This window comes from Aotus nancymaae, unplaced genomic scaffold (assembly GCF_030222135.1).
Source record: "Aotus nancymaae isolate 86718 unplaced genomic scaffold, 86718_ANA_hifiasm-v0.15.2.pri h1tg000040l, whole genome shotgun sequence".
NCBI classification, from domain to species: domain Eukaryota; kingdom Metazoa; phylum Chordata; class Mammalia; order Primates; family Aotidae; genus Aotus; species Aotus nancymaae.
The window spans coordinates 128,738,121-128,758,765 of NW_026988454.1; the positions used below are offsets into that span (position 1 = coordinate 128,738,121).

At 52.0% G+C, this 20,645-nt stretch overlaps 1 protein-coding gene and 1 pseudogene across 1 annotated transcript in view; one reads left to right on the top strand and one right to left on the bottom strand.

Moving 5' to 3' along the window:
* ITPR3 (inositol 1,4,5-trisphosphate receptor type 3) overlaps positions 1–20,645 on the bottom strand; it is a 79,282-nt gene that overhangs the window by 46,946 nt on the left and 11,691 nt on the right. The window contains exon 2 of the mRNA XM_012461656.3: positions 12,171–12,241. Within this exon, the coding sequence (XP_012317079.2) occupies positions 12,171–12,241 (71 nt within the window). The remainder of the gene's footprint in view (positions 1–12,170; positions 12,242–20,645) is intronic.
* On the top strand, positions 14,941–15,969 carry LOC110567157 (TIMELESS-interacting protein-like; annotated as a pseudogene).

Sequence of the window (20,645 nt, forward strand, 5' to 3'; positions counted from 1 at the left end):
TAGATCACCACTGCTTGAAACAGCATGGGGGCTCCCCGTTCCCAGTCATGGTATGAGGCTCCAGGTCCAACAGTGCTGAGAACCATGATGACCACCAATCAGGACCAACCCAAACAGAAAGCAACAAAACAACGGGATTTTTAAAATGTGTGGTGTGCGACCAGGCGCAGTGGCTCATGCCTGTAATCCCAGCACTCTGGGAGGCCAAGGCGGGCAGAACATGAGATCAGGAGTTCGAGATCAGCCTGGCCAACATGGTGAAACTCCATCTCTACTAAAAATACAAATATTAGCCTGGTGTGGTGGCGGGCACCTGTAATCCCAGCTACTCAGGAGGCCGAGGCAGGAGAATTGCTTGAACCTGGGAGGCGGAGGTTGCAGTGAGCTGAGATTGAGCCACTGCACTCCAGCCTGGGTGACAGAGCAACAAAAAAAAAAGAAAAGAAAAGAAAGAAAGAAATATATGTTGTGCTAAGACTTCTTAAAGAATTGATAAGACGGTGAAGAAGAAGAAGAATTGATAACCAGCCAGAAGAGAAGATTGAAAGGGAAACAAGAGATCTAGAAACAACCAGCTACTTTTGCCCTGAGGTGACTTCCTGATTCCAGGAAGCATGGACTCTTACCTTGACAGCTTCTTCAGGTGGAAGGGTCAGAGATCCAAGCCCAGGACCGGTCAACAGGAGACCGGGACCCTAAAGGGCTTCAGCCTCAGTCAAATGCTGAACCCACAGTAGAACAGCTCCTACCAGGCGCTAAAGATACCAGCTGGTATCTTTGAAGCCAGATGGTTCAAGTAACCCCAAACTTGAGCTGGGCTTCAAGTGGGCTTGAACTGGTGAAACTCCCCTAGGAGTCTGGCAGTAGGAGTATCAGGGCCTTCCTGGAGGAAGGTGCCTTCAATCTAGACTCAAACCAGACTTTATAACTGCAATAACCAGTATATGCTCAAAGAGAAGCAGGAATCCTTGGGAACCAGACACCACGAGGGAGAACAAGCCCACAAAACAGACACTAAAAACAGACACGTGCAGAGACTTCAGATGCAGACATCACCCATAAAACAGATATTCTTCTCTGCTTCAATCAATAAAAAAAGCTTGAAGATCCCAGCAGAGAACAGAAAACGATAAAAAATGACACAGCAGATTGAAAAAAAGAACCAAGTAGAACTTCTAGAAATAAAAAACGTTGCAGTAACCAAAATTTTAAACTCACTGGATATATTTAATCTTCAGCCAGAGCTGAAGAAAGAATTAATGAAACCATAACAGCCCTTATAGGGTGGATGCATTCCAATTCTATCCTATCCATTTCTGTCAATGATGGCTGAGCCAATCCAAGTGACTTCACAGCCCACTAGTGGGTCAGAGCCTGTGTCTGCATGACATGCACTGCCCTGAAGCATCCCCCGGAGAGGAACGAACTCAGAAATGAGCTCTCCCTGCTCCCAACTCCTCTATATCTTTCTTGGAAACTTAATACCTGGAACTTGTGAGATTCCACTTTTTCTCTCACATGCCAGAAGATGCTGAGTGAATGAATAAACAAATGAGTAGACTAGAGGCCCGTCACCATGCACATTCCATGCTTGCTCCTTGCCCAGAGGCAGCCCTGTCAGAACCCTGACAGGGCGCTAAAAGGCAGAGACGGGCAAGGTGGACAGGTAGCCAGGAGACTGGGCTCACACAGGAGCTGCAGGATCAAAGGCATGAGAAAAGGTGGAGGGACCAGGGAGGTTTCTAAAGTAAGGATTGTGTGTCCCGGGGTGTGTACCTGTGGATGAGGGGGCACAGGGCTGGTGAGACTGCAGACAAGAGGGTATTCATTTATTAAATAAGGTCAGCCAACATTCACCCAAAATTAAGGTGCCTACCACTCCAAACGCCCACTGCCACTGCATTCCATCATTCCAGGGCAAGGGGAATAGCTTTAAGATATACAAACTCGGGCCAGGCGTGGTGGCTCACGCCTGTAATACCAGCACTTTGAGAGGCCAAGGTGGGCAGATCATGAGGTCAAGAGATCAAGACCATCCTGACCAACATGGTGAAACCCCGTCTCTACTGAAAATACAAAAATTAGCTGGGCGTGGTGGCACACGCCTGTGGTCCCAGCTACTCAGGAGGCTGAGGTAAGAGAATCGCTTGAACTAGAGAGACAGAGGTTGCAGTGAGTGGAGATCATCCACAGCACTCCAGCCTGGGCAACAGAACGAGACTCCATCTCAAAAAAAAAAAAAAAAAAAAAAAAAAAAAAAAAAATATATATATATATATATATAAACTCCCAGGTCCCACAGATCTTGGCAGGTCTGGGGTGAGGCCTAGGAATATGCACTTTTAAAGACACCTCTCCCCCACCCCCTTTCTACCCCAGATGGTTCTGCTGCTCAACCAAGCACCCGTATAGAGAGGATCCAAGGCAAGGACAGAGCACAGAGCAAGTTATACATCCCAGTAATGGACGAGCTGTGCATGAAATAATCCCTGCATCTGCTTCCAATTGTCTTCAGTGTTTAGACTCAACCTGTAGAACAAAACACTGCATGATTCCACTTAAATGAGGCACCTAGAGTAATCAAATTCATAGAAACAGGAAGTAGAATGGTAGTTGCAGGGCCTGGGGGAGGAGGAAATGGGGAGTTATTGTTTGGATATCAAGTTTCAGTTCTGCAAGATGAAAAAAGTTCTGTGGATGGATGGTGGTAATGGTTGCACAACAATGAAAATGTACGGAATGCCGCTCAACTGTACACTTAAAGATGATTAAGATGGTAAACTCAGCCGGGCACGGTGGCTCACACCTGTAAGTAATCTCAGCACTTTGGGAGGCCAAGGCAGGCGGATTGCCTGAGGTCAGGAGTTTGAGACCAGCCTGGCCAACATGATGAAACCCCATCTCTACTAAAAATCCAAAACTTAGGCCAGGCGTGGTGGCTCACACCTATAATCCCAGCACTTTGGGAGGCCAAGGTGGGCAGATTACGAGGTCAGGACTTAAAGACCAGCCTGGCCAAGACGGTGAAACCCCATCTCTACTAAAAATACAAAAATTAGCCAGGCATGGTGGCAGGGGCCTGAAATCTCAGCTACTCAGGAGGCTGAGGCAGAAGAATCTCTTGAACCCACGAAGCAGAGGTTGCAGTGAGCCAAGATTGCACCACTGCACTCCAGCCTGGGCAACAGAGCAAGACTGCACTTAAAAAAAGCATCCAAAAATTAGCCAGGCATGGTGTTAGGTGCCTGTAATCCCAGCTACTCAGGAGGCTGAGGCAGGAGAATCACTTGAGCACAGGAGAGGAAGTTTACAGTGAGCCAAGATGCTACTGCACTCCAGCTTGGGTGATACAGTGAGACCTTGTCTTAAAAAAAAAAAAAGACGGTAAACTCTTTGTTATGTGTATCTTACCACAATTAAAAATAAGTGACCTTTGCCAGGCACAATGGTTCACACCTATAATCCCAGTACTTTGGGAGGTTGAGGTGGGCAAACTGCTTGAGTCCAGGAATTTGCTTATTTTCCAGCTTAGGCAACATAGGGAAACCCTGCCTCTACAAAAACTAAATAAATTAGCCAAGCATGGTGGCACGCACCTGTAGTTCCAGCTGTTCTGAAAGGTGAGGCAAGATTGCTTGAGTCTGGGAGGTCAGGGCTGCAGTGAGCCATGGTGTCACTGCACTCTGACCTGGGCAACAGAGTGAGACCTTGTCTTAAAAATAAATAAGTAACTTTTTTTTTTAAAGTTTAAGACAAATTACTATGTCATTTGTAGGAGACTATTTTCTCATGGTTGTCTAGGATATGCAACGAAAATACATATATACTTTTTTTCCATCTTTTTTTTTTTTTGAAACAGGATCTCACTATGTCGCCCAGGTTGGAGTGCAGTGGTGCAATCACGGCTCACTGCAGCCTTGACCTCCCAGGCTCATGCGATCCTCTCACCTCAGCTTCCTGTGTGGCTGGGACTACAGGCGTGTTCCACCACATCCAGCTAATTTTTGTATTTTTGTAGAGACAAGTTTTTGCCACGTTGCCCAGACTGGTTTCAAACTCCTGGGCTCAAGTGATCCACCTACCTCAGCCTCTCAAACTGCTGGGATTACAGGCATGAGCTACCACGCCCCACTAAAGTGAATATACTTAATGAAAGAGAGAAAGAAATTTGAGCTTCTATATATTAATAGAGAAAGATCTCCAGTACGATCTGTCTACAGCAAGATTTATAAAGCAAAACCAGCAGAAAACAGAATAGTATATATAAAATGCTATCTTTCTGTAAGAGAAGGGAAAATCTGGATATATGTTAGTGTTTGCAGAATGGAACACTGGAAGAGATCTAAGAAACTAAAGACAGTGATGACCTAAAGGGACGGGGTGGGGGAGGTGGGGACAGGGTGGGAGCAGACTTTCAGAGTGTGCTTATATGATGTTTTGATTTTTTTCTTTTTTTGAGATGGAGCCTCACTCTGTCACCTAGGCTGGAGTGCAGTGGTGTGATCTTGGTTCACTGCAACCTCTGCCTCCTGGGTTTAAGCAATTCTTCGCCTCAGCCTCCCGAGTAGCTGGGATCACAGGCATGTGCCACCATGCCCAGCTAATTTTTTATTTTTAATAGAGACGGGGTTTCACCATCTTGGCCAGGCTGGTCTTGAAGTCCTGACCTCGTGATCCACTCACCTAGGCCTCCCAAAGTAAGTGCTGGGATTACAGGTGTGAGTCACCTCGCCTGGCTTGATTTTTTAACTGAATGAATAAATTATCTACTTAGATTTTCTTATATGGTTATATGGTTGCCCTGGAGAAGGGGAAAGGAGGTTGGGTTGAGGAAGATAGAGCGGGGACCAGGCTTTCCTCTTGATTCTAGACCATGTATTTGTCTTACTTTTATAAAAAAGAAAAAAAGGAATAAGAGCACATTTTCAGTGACCAAAAAACTTATGAAAAGATGCTCAACTTCACTAGTAGAGAAATGCAAATCAAAACCACAGTAAGATGCCATTTCACACCCAGCAGGCTGGAAGAAATTTAAGTTGGACAAAACCAAGTGTGGCAAGGATGTGGGCAGAGCGAGGGGAGCTGCCCCATGGTCACCACAGGATCACTTCTCATGCCACAGAGGCGCGTCCCTCCCACCTAGTAATCCCCCTACTCAGAACATACTGGAGGAACCCGAGCACACGAGCCCAGGGAGGTTCACTGCAGCATCGCAGGCAATTGCCAAATGCTGGAAATGAGCTGAAAGTCCATCTACAGGAGCGCCAATGAAGGGATTCAATTTATCACCCAATGGAATGTAACACTGCAATTAAACACATGAACTAGAACCATGTGTACCAACTCAGATAAATCTCAAAAACAGTACAGAATTTATTTATTTTATTTATTTAAGATGGAGTTTCTAAAGAAGAAGCCTGTGGGAAAGAAAATTTAACAAAATTTAAAAATTAGGCCAGGCGAGGTGGCTCAAGCCTGTAATCCCAGCACTTTGGGAGGCCAAGGCGGGTGGATCACGAGGTCAAGAGATCGAGACCATCCTGGTCACCATGGTGAAATCCTGTCTCTACTAAAAATACAAAAATTAGCTGGGCATGGTGGCACGTGCCTGTAATCCCAGCTACTCAGGAGGCTGAGGCAGAAGAATTGCCTGAACCCAGGAGGCGGAGGTTGCGGTGAGCCAAGATTGCGCCATTGCGCTCCAGCCTGGGTAACAAGAGCGAAACCTCCGTCTCAAAAAAAAAAAAAAAAAAAATTAAAAATTAAAAATTTTTTTAAAAGATGGAGTTTCTCTCTTGTTGCCCAGGCTGGAGTGCAATGGTACAATCTTGGCTCACTGCAACCTCTATCTCCCGGGTTCAAGAGATTCTCCTGCCTCAGCCTTTCAAGTAGCTGGGATTATAGGCACGTGCCACCATGCCCGGCTAATTTTTATATTCTTAGTAGAGATGAGGTTTCACCATATTGGCTAGGCTGGTCTTGAACTCGACCTTGTGATCCGCTTACCTTGGCCTCCCAAAGTGCTGGGTTTATAGGTGTGAGCCACCGTGCCAGCCCTATTTTTCTCTTTACTATTGTGTACACTTGAAATATGTCTTAATCGCAATAACAATAAACCAGGCTTGGAGCAGGGACAGTTAGAGGGTAGAGAGGAGGTGCAGGCTGGGGAAGGGGGTGTCCAATCACACAAATGGAAGGCAGCCACCTCATCATTCCCCTCCTTGGCACCTGCCCCCACACATTTGTCTTGTGGGCATTGGGGCTGGGGGTGCAAGTTCTGAGCTTCCCTGAGATAGACTTGGAGACAAGGGCTACCCAAGTCCATGCCCCAACAGGAAGGGGAAGAGAAGGAGAAAGGGCTAGGGGAAGGAACACGCCCCAGGCTCAGCCCAGTCAGCAGCTCGGGACTCATGGCAGCCACAGCCAGAAACCTTACAGTCAGGCAGAGTTCGAGGGCTGGCCTGGTGTGGGTGCCATACACATCAGGGCACAGCAGCCTGGGCCTCCCAGGGACTTGCCAGCTCTGGAAATAATTCCCTGAACATGTTGGGGCTTAGGGTGGCTTCGAAAGTGGCTGGAGCTGAAGCTACAAGCAAGGAGCCGTGCAGGGGTTCCTTCCCGAGATGCGGGTGGCGGGGGCTTTGTAAGCCCAGCCTCCAGGGTCAGGAGGTAAAGGAGGAGCTAGCAGGGAGCTGGGCAGGCAGCTAGAAGTCCCAGCAATGGCTAGGCTCACCCCAGGATGGTCGAGGGCAGAACTTTTGGGAGTCTTCAGGACAAGGCCATTTCTGATGACCACCAGCCAACTTCTAAAACGCCTGCCATAACCCCACCCCCTTGCTAGGTCCCACGCCCCCAGGCCTGGGTGTTTGCAGGAGACACGGAAACAGTGAAAGCCAGGACTCCTGGCTTGAGGCCAAGCCCCATCTTTGTCTTCTCTGGGCTCCAGTGTCAAAATTGAAGAGGGTGTATAGTCCATGTCTCTTGTCCCACATTCTAATGCCCCAATTTGTACCCGCCAGCCACAGGGTGCATGGAGACCTCGCTCTGTCCCAGAAGGTAGGCTCCGCTCAGGTCCCAACAGGGCCATAGGGAGTCCAGAGGGGCCTCTGCCCACCTCATCGAGACACCAAGGAAGCAGGAGCTGGGGCACAGAAGAGGGGGAAGGAGATGGAGTCTGAATCTTTCTTTTCCACGTCACTTTGCTGGATGGACCCAGCATGGCTATGGGACCACAGGGTGGCCCAGGTGTTCTGGGGTGGGCCCCACTCACAGGCTTTGGGAAAACAGAGGGGAAGAGATGGGGGGCCTGGGGGAGGAGAGAAGGGGAAGGAGTGATGAGGGCAGAGGGCAGGAAGTCGAAGTAGCATTTGTTCTGCTAAATGGCTTTGTTGTCAAAAATTGGCCCCAAACTCTGTCCACTAGCAGCCTAGGGCAAGTCTTCCTTGGTCACACATACCTCCTTGTCACCAGCCTGTCACACCACACGGCTGCACACACACACCTCGACACACATGCAAACCTTCCCTTTCCAGTCCTGGCAAAGCCCACCCATGGGACCCTCACCTCTCTCTCTCACCTCTCTCTCTCACCTCTCTCTCTCACCTCTCTCTCTCTCTCTCTCTCTCTCTCTCTAAGTTCCTTACAAGAACTAGACTAAATCCTGCTACTAGATGGCAGTCCACCCTCCATCTGCAGCCTCAACACCCTCCCATTTCCTACTCCAGGAGAGGCCCAGGCCTCCTGTCTCTACCCATCCTTCAGGGAACCGGGACAGGTGAGGTCAGAGTTTTCCTCACCTGATGCCTCCAAGTGAGCACATGAAACCCACAGAGCCTGGGCCCCACTGGGAAAATTCTGGGTGGGTCACAGTCACAGGATATGGAGCAGCCAGGCCTGAGTGAGGGGCAGGGCCAAGAGGATGCCAGGGAGGGGCCACGTACATGCACTGATGCCTCATATGTGCTGGGGGCACCCACTGTGTGACAGACACTGCAGGCAAAACAGCAAACAACGACAATGACACAGAAATCCCTGCCCTGGTGGAGCTGACATTCTAATGAGGGAGATAAATGGCAAACACAAATAAATAAAATACACAGAGCATGGCAGACTCATGCTACAGAGAAAAAGAAAGCAGGCAAGGGAGGTGGGGCCTCACTGAAGATGTGAAACCTGAAGCCACTGAGTGTCAGGGCAGCGTGGGTATTTGGAAAAAGAATGTTCCAGGCAGAGGGAACAGCAAAGGTGTGGAGGCGGGAGTGTGGCTGGTGACGATGAGGAATGGTAGGCGGGGGTGGGTGTGGCTGCAGGGAAGTGGAGAGGCGCAAGGGGGAAAGGATGAGGTGGAGAGGCACTGGGGCAACAGCGCAGGGGGAGAGGATGAGCTGGAGAGGCGCCAGGGCAACGGTGTAGAGGGAGAGGATGAGGTGGAGAGGCGCAGGGGAGAGGATGAGGTGGAGAGGCACCAGGGCAACAGCGTAGGGGGAGAGGATGAGGTAGAGAGGCACCGGGGCTAATGGTGTAGGGGGAGAGGTGGAGAGGCGCAGGGGAGAGGATGAGGTGGAGAGGCACCGGGGCCAACAGTGTAGGGGGAGAGGATGAGGTGGAGAGGCGCAGGGGCCAACGATGTAGGGGGAGAGGATGAGGTGCGGAGGCGCAGGGGAGAGGATGAGGTGGAGAGGCGCCGGGGCTAATGGTGTAGGGGGAGAGGATGAGGTGGAGAGGCGCCGGGGCTAACGGTGTAGGGGCGCCGGGGCTAACGGTGTAGGGGGAGAGGATGCGGTGTAGAGGCGCAGGGGCCAACGGTGTAGGCGGAGAGGATGCGGTGGAGAGGCGCAGGGGCCAACGGTGTAGGGGGAGAGGATGAGGTGCAGAGGTGCTGAGGCTAACGCTGTAGCGGGAGAGGATGAGGTGGAGAGGCGCAGGGGCCAACGGTGTAGGAGGAGAGGATGAGGTGGAGAGGCGCAGGGGCCAACGGTGTAGGGGGAGAGGATGAGGTGGAGAGGGGCTGGGGCCAACGGTGTAGTGGGAGAGGATGAGGTGGAGAGGCGCAGGGGAGAGGATGAGGTGGAGAGGCACCAGGGCAACAGCGTAGAGGGAGAGGATGAGGTGGAGAGGCGCCGGCGCAACGGTGTAGGGGGAGAGGATGAGGTGGAGAGGCGCAGGGGAGAGGATGAGGTGTAGAGGCGCAGGGGCCAACGGTGTAGGGGAGAGAATGAGGTGGAGAGGCGCAGGGGCCAACGGTGTAGGGGGAGAGGATGAGGTGGAGAGGCGCAGGGGAGAGGATGAGGTGGAGAGGCGCCGGCGCAACGGTGTAGGGGGAGAGGATGAGGTGGAGAGGTGCAGGGGAGAGGATGAGGTGGAGAGGCGCAGGGGCCAACGGTGTAGGGGAGAGAATGAGGTGGAGAGGCGCCGGGGCCAACGGTGTAGGGGGAGAGGATGAGGTGGAGAGGCGCAGGGGCCAACGGTGTAGGAGGAGAGGATGAGGTGGAGAGGCGCAGGGGCCAACGGTGTAGGGGGAGAGGATGAGGTGGAGAGGGGCTGGGGCCAACGGTGTAGTGGGAGAGGATGAGGTGGAGAGGCGCAGGGGAGAGGATGAGGTGGAGAGGCACCAGGGCAACAGCGTAGAGGGAGAGGATGAGGTGGAGAGGCGCCGGCGCAACGGTGTAGGGGGAGAGGATGAGGTGGAGAGGCGCAGGGGAGAGGATGAGGTGTAGAGGCGCAGGGGCCAACGGTGTAGGGGAGAGAATGAGGTGGAGAGGCGCAGGGGCCAACGGTGTAGGGGGAGAGGATGAGGTGGAGAGGCGCAGGGGAGAGGATGAGGTGGAGAGGCGCCGGCGCAACGGTGTAGGGGGAGAGGATGAGGTGGAGAGGCGCAGGGGAGAGGATGAGGTGGAGAGGCGCAGGGGCCAACGGTGTAGGGGAGAGAATGAGGTGGAGAGGCGCCGGGGCCAACGGTGTAGGGGGAGAGGATGAGGTGGAGAGGCGCAGGGGCCAACGGTGTAGGGGGAGAGGATGAGGTGGAGAGGCACCGGGGCAACAGTGTAGGGGGAGAGGATGAGGTAGAGAGGCACCGGTGCCAACGGTGTAGGGGGAGAGGATGAGGTGGAGAGGCGCAGGGGAGAGGATGAGGTGGAGAGGCACCAGGGCAACAGCGTAGGGGGAGAGGATGAGGTGGAGAGGCGCAGGGGAGAGGATGAGGTGGAGAGGCACCGGGGCTAACGGTGTAGCGTGAGAGGATGAGGGGGAGAGGCGCAGGGGAGAGGATGAGGTGGAGAGGCGTAGGGGAGAGGATGAGATGTAGAGGCGCAGGGGCCAATGGTGTAGGGGGAGAGGATGAGGTGGAGAGGCGCCGGGGTCAACGGTGTAGGGGAGAGGATGAGGTGGAGAGGCACCGGGGCAACAGTTTAGGAGGAGAGGATGAGGTGTAGAGGCGCAGGGGCTAACGGTGTAGGGGGAGAGGATGAGGTGGAGAGGCACCAGGGCAACAGTGTAGGGGGAGAGGATGAGGTGGAGAGGCACCGGGGCAACAGTTTAGGAGGAGAGGATGAGGTGTAGAGGCGCAGGGGCTAACGGTGTAGGGGGAGAGGATGAGGTGGAGAGGCTCAGGGGCCAACGGTGTAGGGGGAGAGGATGAGGTGGAGAGGCCCCGGGGCCAACGGTGTAGGGGGAGAGGGTGAGGTGGAGAGGCGCAGGGGCTAACGGTGTAGGGGGAGAGGATGAGGTGGAGAGGCTCAGGGGCCAACGGTGTAGGGGGAGAGGATGAGGTGGAGAGGCACCGGGGCAACAGTGAAGGGAATAGGATGAGGTAGAGAGGCACCGGGGCCAACGGTGTAGAGGGAGAGGATGAGGTGGAGAGGTGCAGAGGCTAACGGTGTAGGAGGAGAGGATGAGGTGGCGAGGCACCAGGGCAACAGTGTAGGGGGAGGGGATGAGGTGGAGAGGCGCAGGGGCTAACGGTGTAACGGGAGGGGATGAGGTGGAGAGGCACCAGGGCAACGGTGTAGGGGGAGAAGATGAGGTGGAGAGGCGCAGGGGAGAGGATGAGGTGGAGAGGCCCAGGGTCCAACGGTGTAGGGGGAGAGGATGAGTTGGAGAGGCGCAGGGGCCAACGGTGTAGGGCAGAGAGGCCTTACGGTCCAAGGCCAGGGCAGTTCCCACCTAAGACCTCCACCAGCCAAAGCCCTGGCTCAGAGCCCCGTGATGGAAGCAGGAACAGAATTGCACATGGAAGCCCCTCTGTGGGTTCCAAGGGACGGGCAAGGCCCCCAGCAGCCAGCCTGCCAATGATGCCATTGGATTGTCTCAAATCCCACTCCCCTCCCAGCACCCCCATCAAGGACAATCCCAGCTAAGCTCTCCCCAGAGGAGCAGCCACACGGGCAGACTTTGTGGCAGCAGGCCCAGCGTGTTGCTGCCTGTCCCTACCCTGCCCACCAGGCCCAGGACCTGTCTGTCTGACTGTTGGTCGGTCTCAGACCTCACGGGTAAGCACAGCAACAGTACCTCACCCTGGCTTAGCACAATCACAGCCAGGATATTGTTTAATCCCCACAAAGGCCCTCAGCCTGATGGGCAGTGGAGGAGCCCACTGACCAAGGAGGACAAGGCCCCACGAACGAAGTCACTTGGCCAAGGTGAACTCTCACCAACTTCCCAGCAAGGGGCTTTGTTAGAGCTTCCTGCAGAGCAGGACTCACGCACAGGATGGGGCTGAGGACAGAACCAGGGTCAAAAGAGTTCTGGAAACCGGGGTCCAAATCGCTTACCATGCAGACGAGGAACTGAGGCACAAGGAAGGGCTGTCACCAGGGCCTCCTAAAGCCTCAGACAATTCTCTTTTCCACCCGTTCCCTCAGAAAACATCCAGTAACGCAGACACAGAAAGCCCTGCGGCTATGGGGATTTTGAGGGGAGAATGGTCCCCTGGCCAGCAGTGGGTGTGTCCCTGAAAAGTGGGGTGTGGCCCCAGAAAATGAAGGGAATGGTGTGTCTGTGCCAAGATGGCAGCAGTGCAAGCCAAGGGGGATTCTGCCGACAGCAGAGTGAGGTCTGTAGGGCAGCCACATCTAATCCAGCTGCTGCAGCTGAATGCAGTTGAATAAATTCAGTCGCAGGTCGAGGGCCCTGCAGCCTGGGAGGGGCGGGGGCAGAGGGAGTGCAGATCTTACCTCGGAACTTCTTAGGGGGGTTGTCCAGGTCCCCGGCCGCGGGCTCCACCACACAGCGGTCATCCACCAGTCTGGGGGACAAGGCAGTTTGGTCAGCAGGAGAGAAGAGACCCATCTCCCACAGCATCCCTCCCCTGGAGCAGGGGATTCCAGGGCACCAGTAAGCCCCTAAGATAATTCCTCCATCACTAACAAGCCCCCACCATCAAGTTATTCTTTCCTGGCACCACTGTTGAAAGGCAAGGTGTCTCTTGGGTGGCAAGGGGAGAACCCCAGGAAGAACACAGAAACACACCCAGCCCACCCCGACCCCTTCAGTGGAACTGCAGCTGTCCTGGGGGGACTCTGCCACCAGTCGGGGCTGTCACATGCTGCAGGTGCATCTCTTGTCCCAGTCCTGAGACCCTGCTACCCTGATGGGAAGGGCAGTGGGTGAAGCAGGCAGGAGAGGAGCAGAAAAACAACGGCACAGAGGAGTGGGAGGGAGAGACACAAAGAGAGTCAGAAAGATAAAAAGGACGAGAAACAGCAGCAGAGAGAGACCAGAGACAGACAGATGAGAGACGCATAGGAGACACCAAACTAGCGGCATGAGTCTTTAGGTCTCCAAGGAAGGACAATGAGTCTCACACCTTCCCAGTCTCAGTTAGGCCTCATTTTATATTCTCCTCTTTGCTTCACCTTAGGACAATTTCCCCTTATAGCCATGCTGCGGTTCATCTTGCATCTCTCCCTCTCTCTCTTTTTTTTTTTTTTTTTTTTTTGAGATGGAGTTTTGCTCTTGTTCCCCAGGCTGGAGTGCAATGGTATGATCTCAGCTCACCGCAACCTCCACCTCCCAGGTCAGGCGATTCTCCTGCCTCAGCCTCCCGAGTAGCTGGGATTACAGGCATGCGCCACCATGCCCAGCTGATTTTGCATTTTTAGTTGAGACAGGGTTTCTCCATGTTGGTCAGGCTGGTCTCAAACTCTTGACCTCGGGTGATCCACCCACCTTGGCCTCCCAAAGTGCTGGGATTACAGGCGTGAGCCATCGTGCCCAGCAATCTTGCATCTCTTGAGGACATTCATTTACCCATCCATCTATCCACCCATCCACTCATCCCTTCACCCATTCATCTACCCAACCACCCATCATCCATCTATTAATCCACCCACCCATGCACCCGTCCATCCACCACCCATCCACCCATCTACCCATCCAGCCACACTTCCCTCATTTAAAATTTGTCAATGCTTCTCCAGCCTTCAGGATAAAGTGATGCTGATCACCCACAGTGTCAAAGGCCAACTCTGTCTCAACACCCTCATGCCTGTTGCCTCTGAATTCTCACCAACTTCCTATCAAGAGGCTTGTTTTTAGTGCCATTTTGCTGAGGAAAAAACTGAATCTGAATATTAAATAACTTGCCTAAACTCACAGAGCTGATTTCAAAGCCCATGCTTCTTCTGTGCCTCCCCTCCCTAGGTTGGTTAACAAGGTCTTTTGTGATCTGACCTCCACCTCCTCCATAGCTGGCCTCACTATTTCTTTGCCCCAACTCTACTAAACAAACCTCCTGTTGATCCCAAGGTCCCTGAAGCACTCATCTCTCCAGAGGCAGTCCTGGCAGCCTGCAGTGTTTCACACCCGCTCCACCCTGGCTCCATGAAGCCACAGGCCTAGCAAAACTCCATTCTTCTACCCTCAGCTCTCCTACTCTGCAAAGCCTTCCTTGGCCAGCCACTATGGGCCTCCCTCCTCCGTGTTCCGGCACCTGGTCCTGGCCTTTCCTGCAGCAGTGTCTCTCCCCACTTCTATACTTGCTGTATCTACACTCTGAGTTCCTTGAGATCCAAGCCCCAGTGTGTTTCATTTGGAACGACTAACATTCTGCACAATGCAAAATGACATAATAGAAACATATATTTGGTCTTGATGCAGGCTCCTGACCAGAGTTCCTAAGTGTAACTTCCTAAGTGATAAGGGCAAGAAGAGTTACAATGTTCAGATTTTTGTATCCAGTTCCTGAAATAGATAGGAAGCAATAAAGATGAAATGGCATGAATTCTGTTCATACCAAGCCTCTTTCAACCACACCTGGTTTTATGTTAATGACTTTTGGAAAGCCCCTGAGGATGGGGCTGCCAGGGGAATAACCATCTAATTAGAGGGTTCCCATTTTCGGCCCCACCCCCCTCACAACCTCCTCCTGGGAGGAGAGAGCCGCTGAAGGTTAGGTTGGCCACCAATGGCCAATGGTTTAATCAATCATGCCTATGTAAGGCAGCCTCCATAAAAACCCAAAAGGGGCCAGGTGCCGTGGCTCTCACCTATAATCCTAACACCTTGAGAGGCTGAGGCGGACTAATCACCTGAGGTCAGGAGTTCAAGACCAACCTGGCCAACATGGTGAAACCCCCATCTCTACTAAAAAAAATTACAAAAATTAGCCAGGTGTAGTGGCGCACACCTGTAAATCCAGCTACTCAGGAGGGTGAGGCAGGAGAATCGCTTAAATCCAGGAGGTAGAGGATGCAGTGAGCTGAGATCATGCCATTGTACTCCAGCCTGAGCAACAGAGCAAGACTCCATTTAATTAATAAATAAATAAATAGGCTTAGTCTGCACGCCAGGGTCCGCGCTGTGGCGCCTGCTTTCTGGGTGTGGTGAGAGTTGGCTGGCAGAAGCCCTAGGATGGAGTCTTGGATACTTAATAGCCAGGTTAGAAGATAAACCTACAAAGAAAATCCAGGACTCTCCAGAAAGGGAGGGAAGCCAGAGGAAAAGATGCTAGAATCAGAGGATAATGGATTGATTGATGTACCAGATTATGAGCACGTAGAAAATGAAATTTTTCCTCCTTTCCCACCTCCAGCCTCTCCAGAGAGACAAGATGGTGAAGGAGCTGAGCCTGATGAAGATTAATTTCAGAGAGAGGACTTCTAGCCTTAAGGCATGTATTCGATAAGGCAAAATTCAAAGGTAAAGGTCATGAGACCTGTTTAAAATGAATTTGACTTGATCTTCCTCTTTTACATGAAGATTTTGTTAGCAATAATGGTGAAATTATGGAAAATAATGAACATGATGTAACTGCTAGTGAATTAGATCCCTTTTTGACAAACTCATCTGAAAGTGAGATGTTTGCTTCTGAATCAAGTAAAAGCCTAACAAAAGAGCAACAACAAAGAATTGAGAGAAATAGGGCCGGGCGTGGTGGCTCACACCTGTAATCCCAGCACTTTGGGAGGCCAAGGCAGGTGGATGACGAGGTCAAGAGATCGAGACCATCCTGGTCAACATGGTGAAACCCTGTCTCTACTAAAAATACAAAAAATTAGCTGGGCATGGTGGCGCGTGCCTGTAATCCCAGCTACTCAGGAGGCTGAGGCAGGAGAACTGCCTGAACCCAGGAGGCGGAGATTGTGGTGAGCCGAGATCGCGCCATTGCACTCCAGCCTGGGTAACAAGAGCGAAACTCCGTCTCAAAAAAAAAAAAAAAAAGAATTGAGAGAAATAAACAACTGGCCTTGGAAAGAAGGCAGGCAAAGCTGCTGAGTAATAGTCAGTCCCTAGGAAATTATATGTTAATGAACACACCCAGGGCACAGACAGTTGAAGAGCTTAATAGGGATGAGGATCAAAAGGAGGAGTCAAATGGATTAAAAGAAGACATTCTAGACAATTCATGTAATCATACTAATACTTTAAATGTAGAGGAGGAAATAAAATTAGGGGAAACACTGCTGGACCAATCTTAAAAATGTGCAACAGTAACTTGATGCTTCATCCAGAAATATTACTGAAGCTGGTTAAGTTTCCATTCAGAGAAAATGTGTCTGTTAACTCACCATCCTGCAAGCTTGGTGTTACTATGCATTTTTCTTCTTTGAGTGAAAATCCTTAGGTAGTAAAAAATTTTTACAGATTATTGTTTAAAATCTGGTAATCTGGTATTTGTTTATAACTATGCTTGTCCCTTTAGTTAAATCTGTTCTCTTTAGTGTTTGTTTTTATGTAGGTATTTCTTCATAAAATGATTAGTCGGTAATAAGCAGTTTCCTTTGCTGCTCATCTGTTATTGAATGCCTTGTTTTCACTAAGTTGGGAGGTTTTGTTTTTGTTTTTTACTGCTCCTTGCAGAGCAGGGCTAACCCATGGACAGTGTACCCAGAGTAGCCTGGGTGAAGTTTTAACATGTACATATATATTGAATATTAATGTCAATTTTTTTCAAGGGAGTAAAAATTATCTTAAAAGCTAAAAAAATAAAAATAAATAAATAAATAAATAAAAAGGACCAGGTTCAGAGAGAGCTTGTCTGGTGAACACAGTGAATACATGGGGGTACTAGGAGGGGGGGCACCCCTGGAGAGGGCCTGGACGCTCTACACCTCCTGCTCCATACCTTGTTCTGTTAATCTCTTCCACCTGGCTGTTTTTCTGAGTTCTGTGAGCCATTCTAGCAAATTATCAAATGTGAAGAGGAGAAGGGAAGATGGAGATGGAAAACCCCTGATTTATGGGAACCCCTGATTTATGGCTGGTTGGTCAGAAGCACCAGAGGCCCAGACTTGCGATTGGTGTCTGAAGTGATGTTAGTCTTGGTGGACTGAGCTTTCCACCTGTGGGATCTGACACTAACTTCAAGTAGACAGTGTCAGAATTGAATTGAACTGGAGGACATCCAGATGGTGTCCTCAATACTGGAGAACTGCCTCATGTTTTCATATATTGTTACTTAAGTTTCTAATTCTACTTTGTTATTTCCATTTTGCAGGCAGAGAAAGCAGAGTATGGAGAGGATAAACAATCTGCAGAGTCAGGCTTTGAAGCCAGGTAGCCCAGCGTCAGAGCAGGCGCTGTGCAGGACCGCAGAGTGACAGGGAGGGCAGAAGGTCCTCTGTCTCCTTCTTCTCCCAGCCTCCAGCATCTGCTCAGTCCTTGGCCCTCTTCCCTTCTGCATCTGCACTCGAGTCCTTGGGCATCTTGACCCCGCTCAAGAACTTAAAAGCACCACCAACTGAGAACTCCTACCTTTACCTCCCCCAAACTCTAGCCTCAGAGATCTAAGTGCCTATTTGACATCTCTACTTGGGTGTCCACAGGCATCTCAAACTCAGCCTGTGCAAGCTGAGCTCCTGGCCTCCCACCAGAATATGCTCCTCTGGAGGTCCTCCCCATCTCAGTCGACAGCAACTCCATCCTTCCAACTGCTTGGTCCAAAAAACCTTGGACCTATCCTTGGCTCCTCTCTTCCACTCACACCTCACCTAACCTGTCAGGAAATCCTGTGGGCTGCATCTTCAAAATGCACAATCAGGTGAAGAATTGGACCTCTTCTTGTCACTTTCACCACCACATTGTCCAGGCTCCCACCAGCTCTCACCTGGATTTCAGTAACTACCTCCTCATTAGTCTCCTGGGTTTCCCCTTCACTCCCTACAGCCTATTTCCCACACAGCAGCAGGTGGATCCCTTTAATTTTTTATTTTTTTGAGATGGAATCTCACTCTATCACCCAGGCTGGAGTGCAGCGGTGTGATCTTGGCTTACTGCAACCTCTGACTCCCAGGTTCAAGCAATTCTCCTGCCTCAGCTTCCCAAGTAGCTGGGATTACAGGCACCCACCACCATGCCCAGCTAATTTTTTCTTTTCTTTTCTTTTCTTTTTTGTAGTTATTAGTAGAGACAGGGTTTCACCATGTTGGCCAGGCTGGTCTCAAACACCTGACCGCGGGTTGATCTGCCTGCCTCGGCCTCCCACAGTGCTGGGATTAGAGGCGTGAGCCACCACACCCAGCAGGGGGAGGATCCCTTTAAAAGATAAGTCAAATCAGGCCAGAATCCACTCAGAACCCTCCAGAACCACCCATCTCAGAAAAAAACCAAAGAACCCACATGGCCTGAAAGATCCGCATGGTCCATCCCCCTCATCCCTTTGATAGCATCTCCTCCCTATCCCCTTCCCCTCACCCCTCTGCTCCAGCCCTGGAGCCCCCTCAAGGCTCCTTAAAGCCCCTCAGGGAACTGGACACAGCTCTTTCCTCTGCCCAGAACCCTCTACCTCCAGATCCTCACCTCCTTCAGATCTGGGCTCAAACAGCCCTGTTCCTATGAAGACCCTCTTCCCATTTTTATTAAAAATTGCAAACTGCCTCCTGCCACACTCGGTATGCCCCTCCCTGTGTAATTGTTCTCCATGGCCTTTGTCACCACCTGGCTGGCTATTTTACTTATTTTACTTACGATTCCTTACCCTTACCCCATGGGATGTAAATTCCACGAAGGCACAGACATGTCTATTTTGCTCCCTGCTGTATCCCCAGCACCCAGACCACTGCCTGGTGTAGAGAAGGCACACATAAAATACATACTGAGTTAATTAATTGGTTTTACTAGCTGTGCAGTAAAGTACACAAGAAGCAAAAGACGAGGTCCCTGCCTCAGGGAGTTTAAAATCTCATTGGGAAGACAAATCACATACTCAGAAGATAAAAAACATAAAGAATATGTATCAGAGCCAAATGGTGGTACCAGCCGCGGGTTTGCTCCGAATTCAGGGAAGGGAGAGGTCAGCACTTGGCCAATCAGAGAAGGTGTGGGAGAAGCAGGAGCTGCTCAGAACCTTGAATAATTCATAGAATTACCTGTAAGATATTAGTGAATCAGACTAGCTGGTTGTCTCTTAGCAAAGCCCTGAAGAATGAATTTTGAAGGTGGGAGGAAGAAAGCACTGACCAGGGGTGATGGAACCACAGGGCAGCATGAAAGTTGTGCAGCTGGAGAGAGGCTGGAGGCAGTCCCCACAGCCCCCATCTTGACCAGCACACAAGGTCGGGGGGAAGAGGAAGAGGCTGCAGAGTCCCCTTCCTCAGAGACTGCCTGTCTGACGAAAAAAGCCCATACTCATTCCTGACCCCTCCATGCCTCTCCTCCGAACTCTTTGTCTGGGTCACAAATGAAGGAAAGACATGCAAATTCGGGGTCCAGAGTGTTTTTCCTCACCCCTCTGGACAGGTCATTATGTGGATGTCCATCTGTCCCTGCCCATGCTGGCACAGCTTTTGAAGCCCCGCCTCTCCAACTCAGCCCCTCCCCATCCCAGTGCCCGGCAGTCTGCAAAGCAGGGGGTGCAAACAGAAGCCACTTAGGCTCACCCCTGTAATCCCAGCACTTCGGGAGACCGAGGCAGGCGGATCACCTGAGGTCAGGAGTTGGAGACCAGCCTGACCAACATGGAGAAAACCCATCTCTACTAAAAAGACAAAATTAGCCGGGCGTGGTAGCACATGCCTGTAATCCCAGCTACTCGGGAGGCTGAGGCAGGAGAATCGCTTGACCTGGGAGGTGGAGGTTGCGGTGAGCCAAGATCACACCATTGCACTCCAGCGTAGGCAACAAAGAGCGGAACTCCATCTCAAAAAAAAAAAAAAAAAATCCAGAAGCGGCTTAGAAAAGAGAGGGAGCATGGCCTCCCGAGGGGAATTCAAACAAGATTGGGAAGGGAAGACATCCCAGATGTGCAGCTGAGCAGGCTAGAATGGTCTGTGTAAGGGACTGGAGGAGAGAAACAAGCCCTGGAGGGGGCTCTGGAAAGCAGGGAGTGTCGGTCAGGAGTGAGGACTTGGGAGGCAGGAGATGGGACCTTTGGCATTTCCTCCTCGGTCCGCGAGGACCAGCAAAACAGGCATCATCTGGGAATGTTAGGTTCCATTCTGTGCCCCCCCAAGAACCTCCAAGGGGTGGCACCTTGCCACCTTGCCTTCCTTGTTTTATTCTCCAGCTAGTGTTTAGCGCAGCCCCCATCTGATGTGTGTAGGCAAAGAAGGTGGCCCTGGGCAGATGTTCCCAGGGTCCCACCGTGTCCCCAAGCGGCCCTCCCCCATGTCTCCGTGCATACTCATTAGACCTAAGGGATCGCAAAGTGATCTCCGGCGGGAGGGGGGCGGGACGGGAGGGAGCGTCGGGTGACGTCATTAACAGATCAGCAGAAAAGCTCTTATTAGATGGGCTGTCGGGAGGAGACCTGGGACCAGAGGGAGTCTCGAGGGCCGGGACACAAGTCAGGTAATTTTGATGGAGCTCCACCCGGCGAGACCGAGACCTCCCCGTCGCTGCGTGGAGGCAGCGGTTCTGGATCCGCGCGGCTCTGGAGCGCGGGGGTCTGGCCGCCCTGGCCCCGCCCCGCCCCGCCCCGCCCCGCCCACGCGCTCTGGCCCCGCCCCCCAGCCTGGCCCGGCCATCGAGCTCCCGGCGTCCGGCCCCGCCCCCGCCCCCGCGGCGGAGCGAAACTCGCCGTCCCACGTGCAGTCATCTCCCCCGCCGCGCCGCCGCCGCCAAGGGAGGGCCAACGCGGCCTCGCCCCGGCCTGCCTCCGACTGCCGGCAGCTGCCAGGACGCCGCGCCTCCGCCAGGAGCGCCTGGGGGCGGGGCGGGTGATGTGCTGCTGCGCCCGCGCTTTCCTGCTCTCCCCGGCTAAGCTGCCCGCG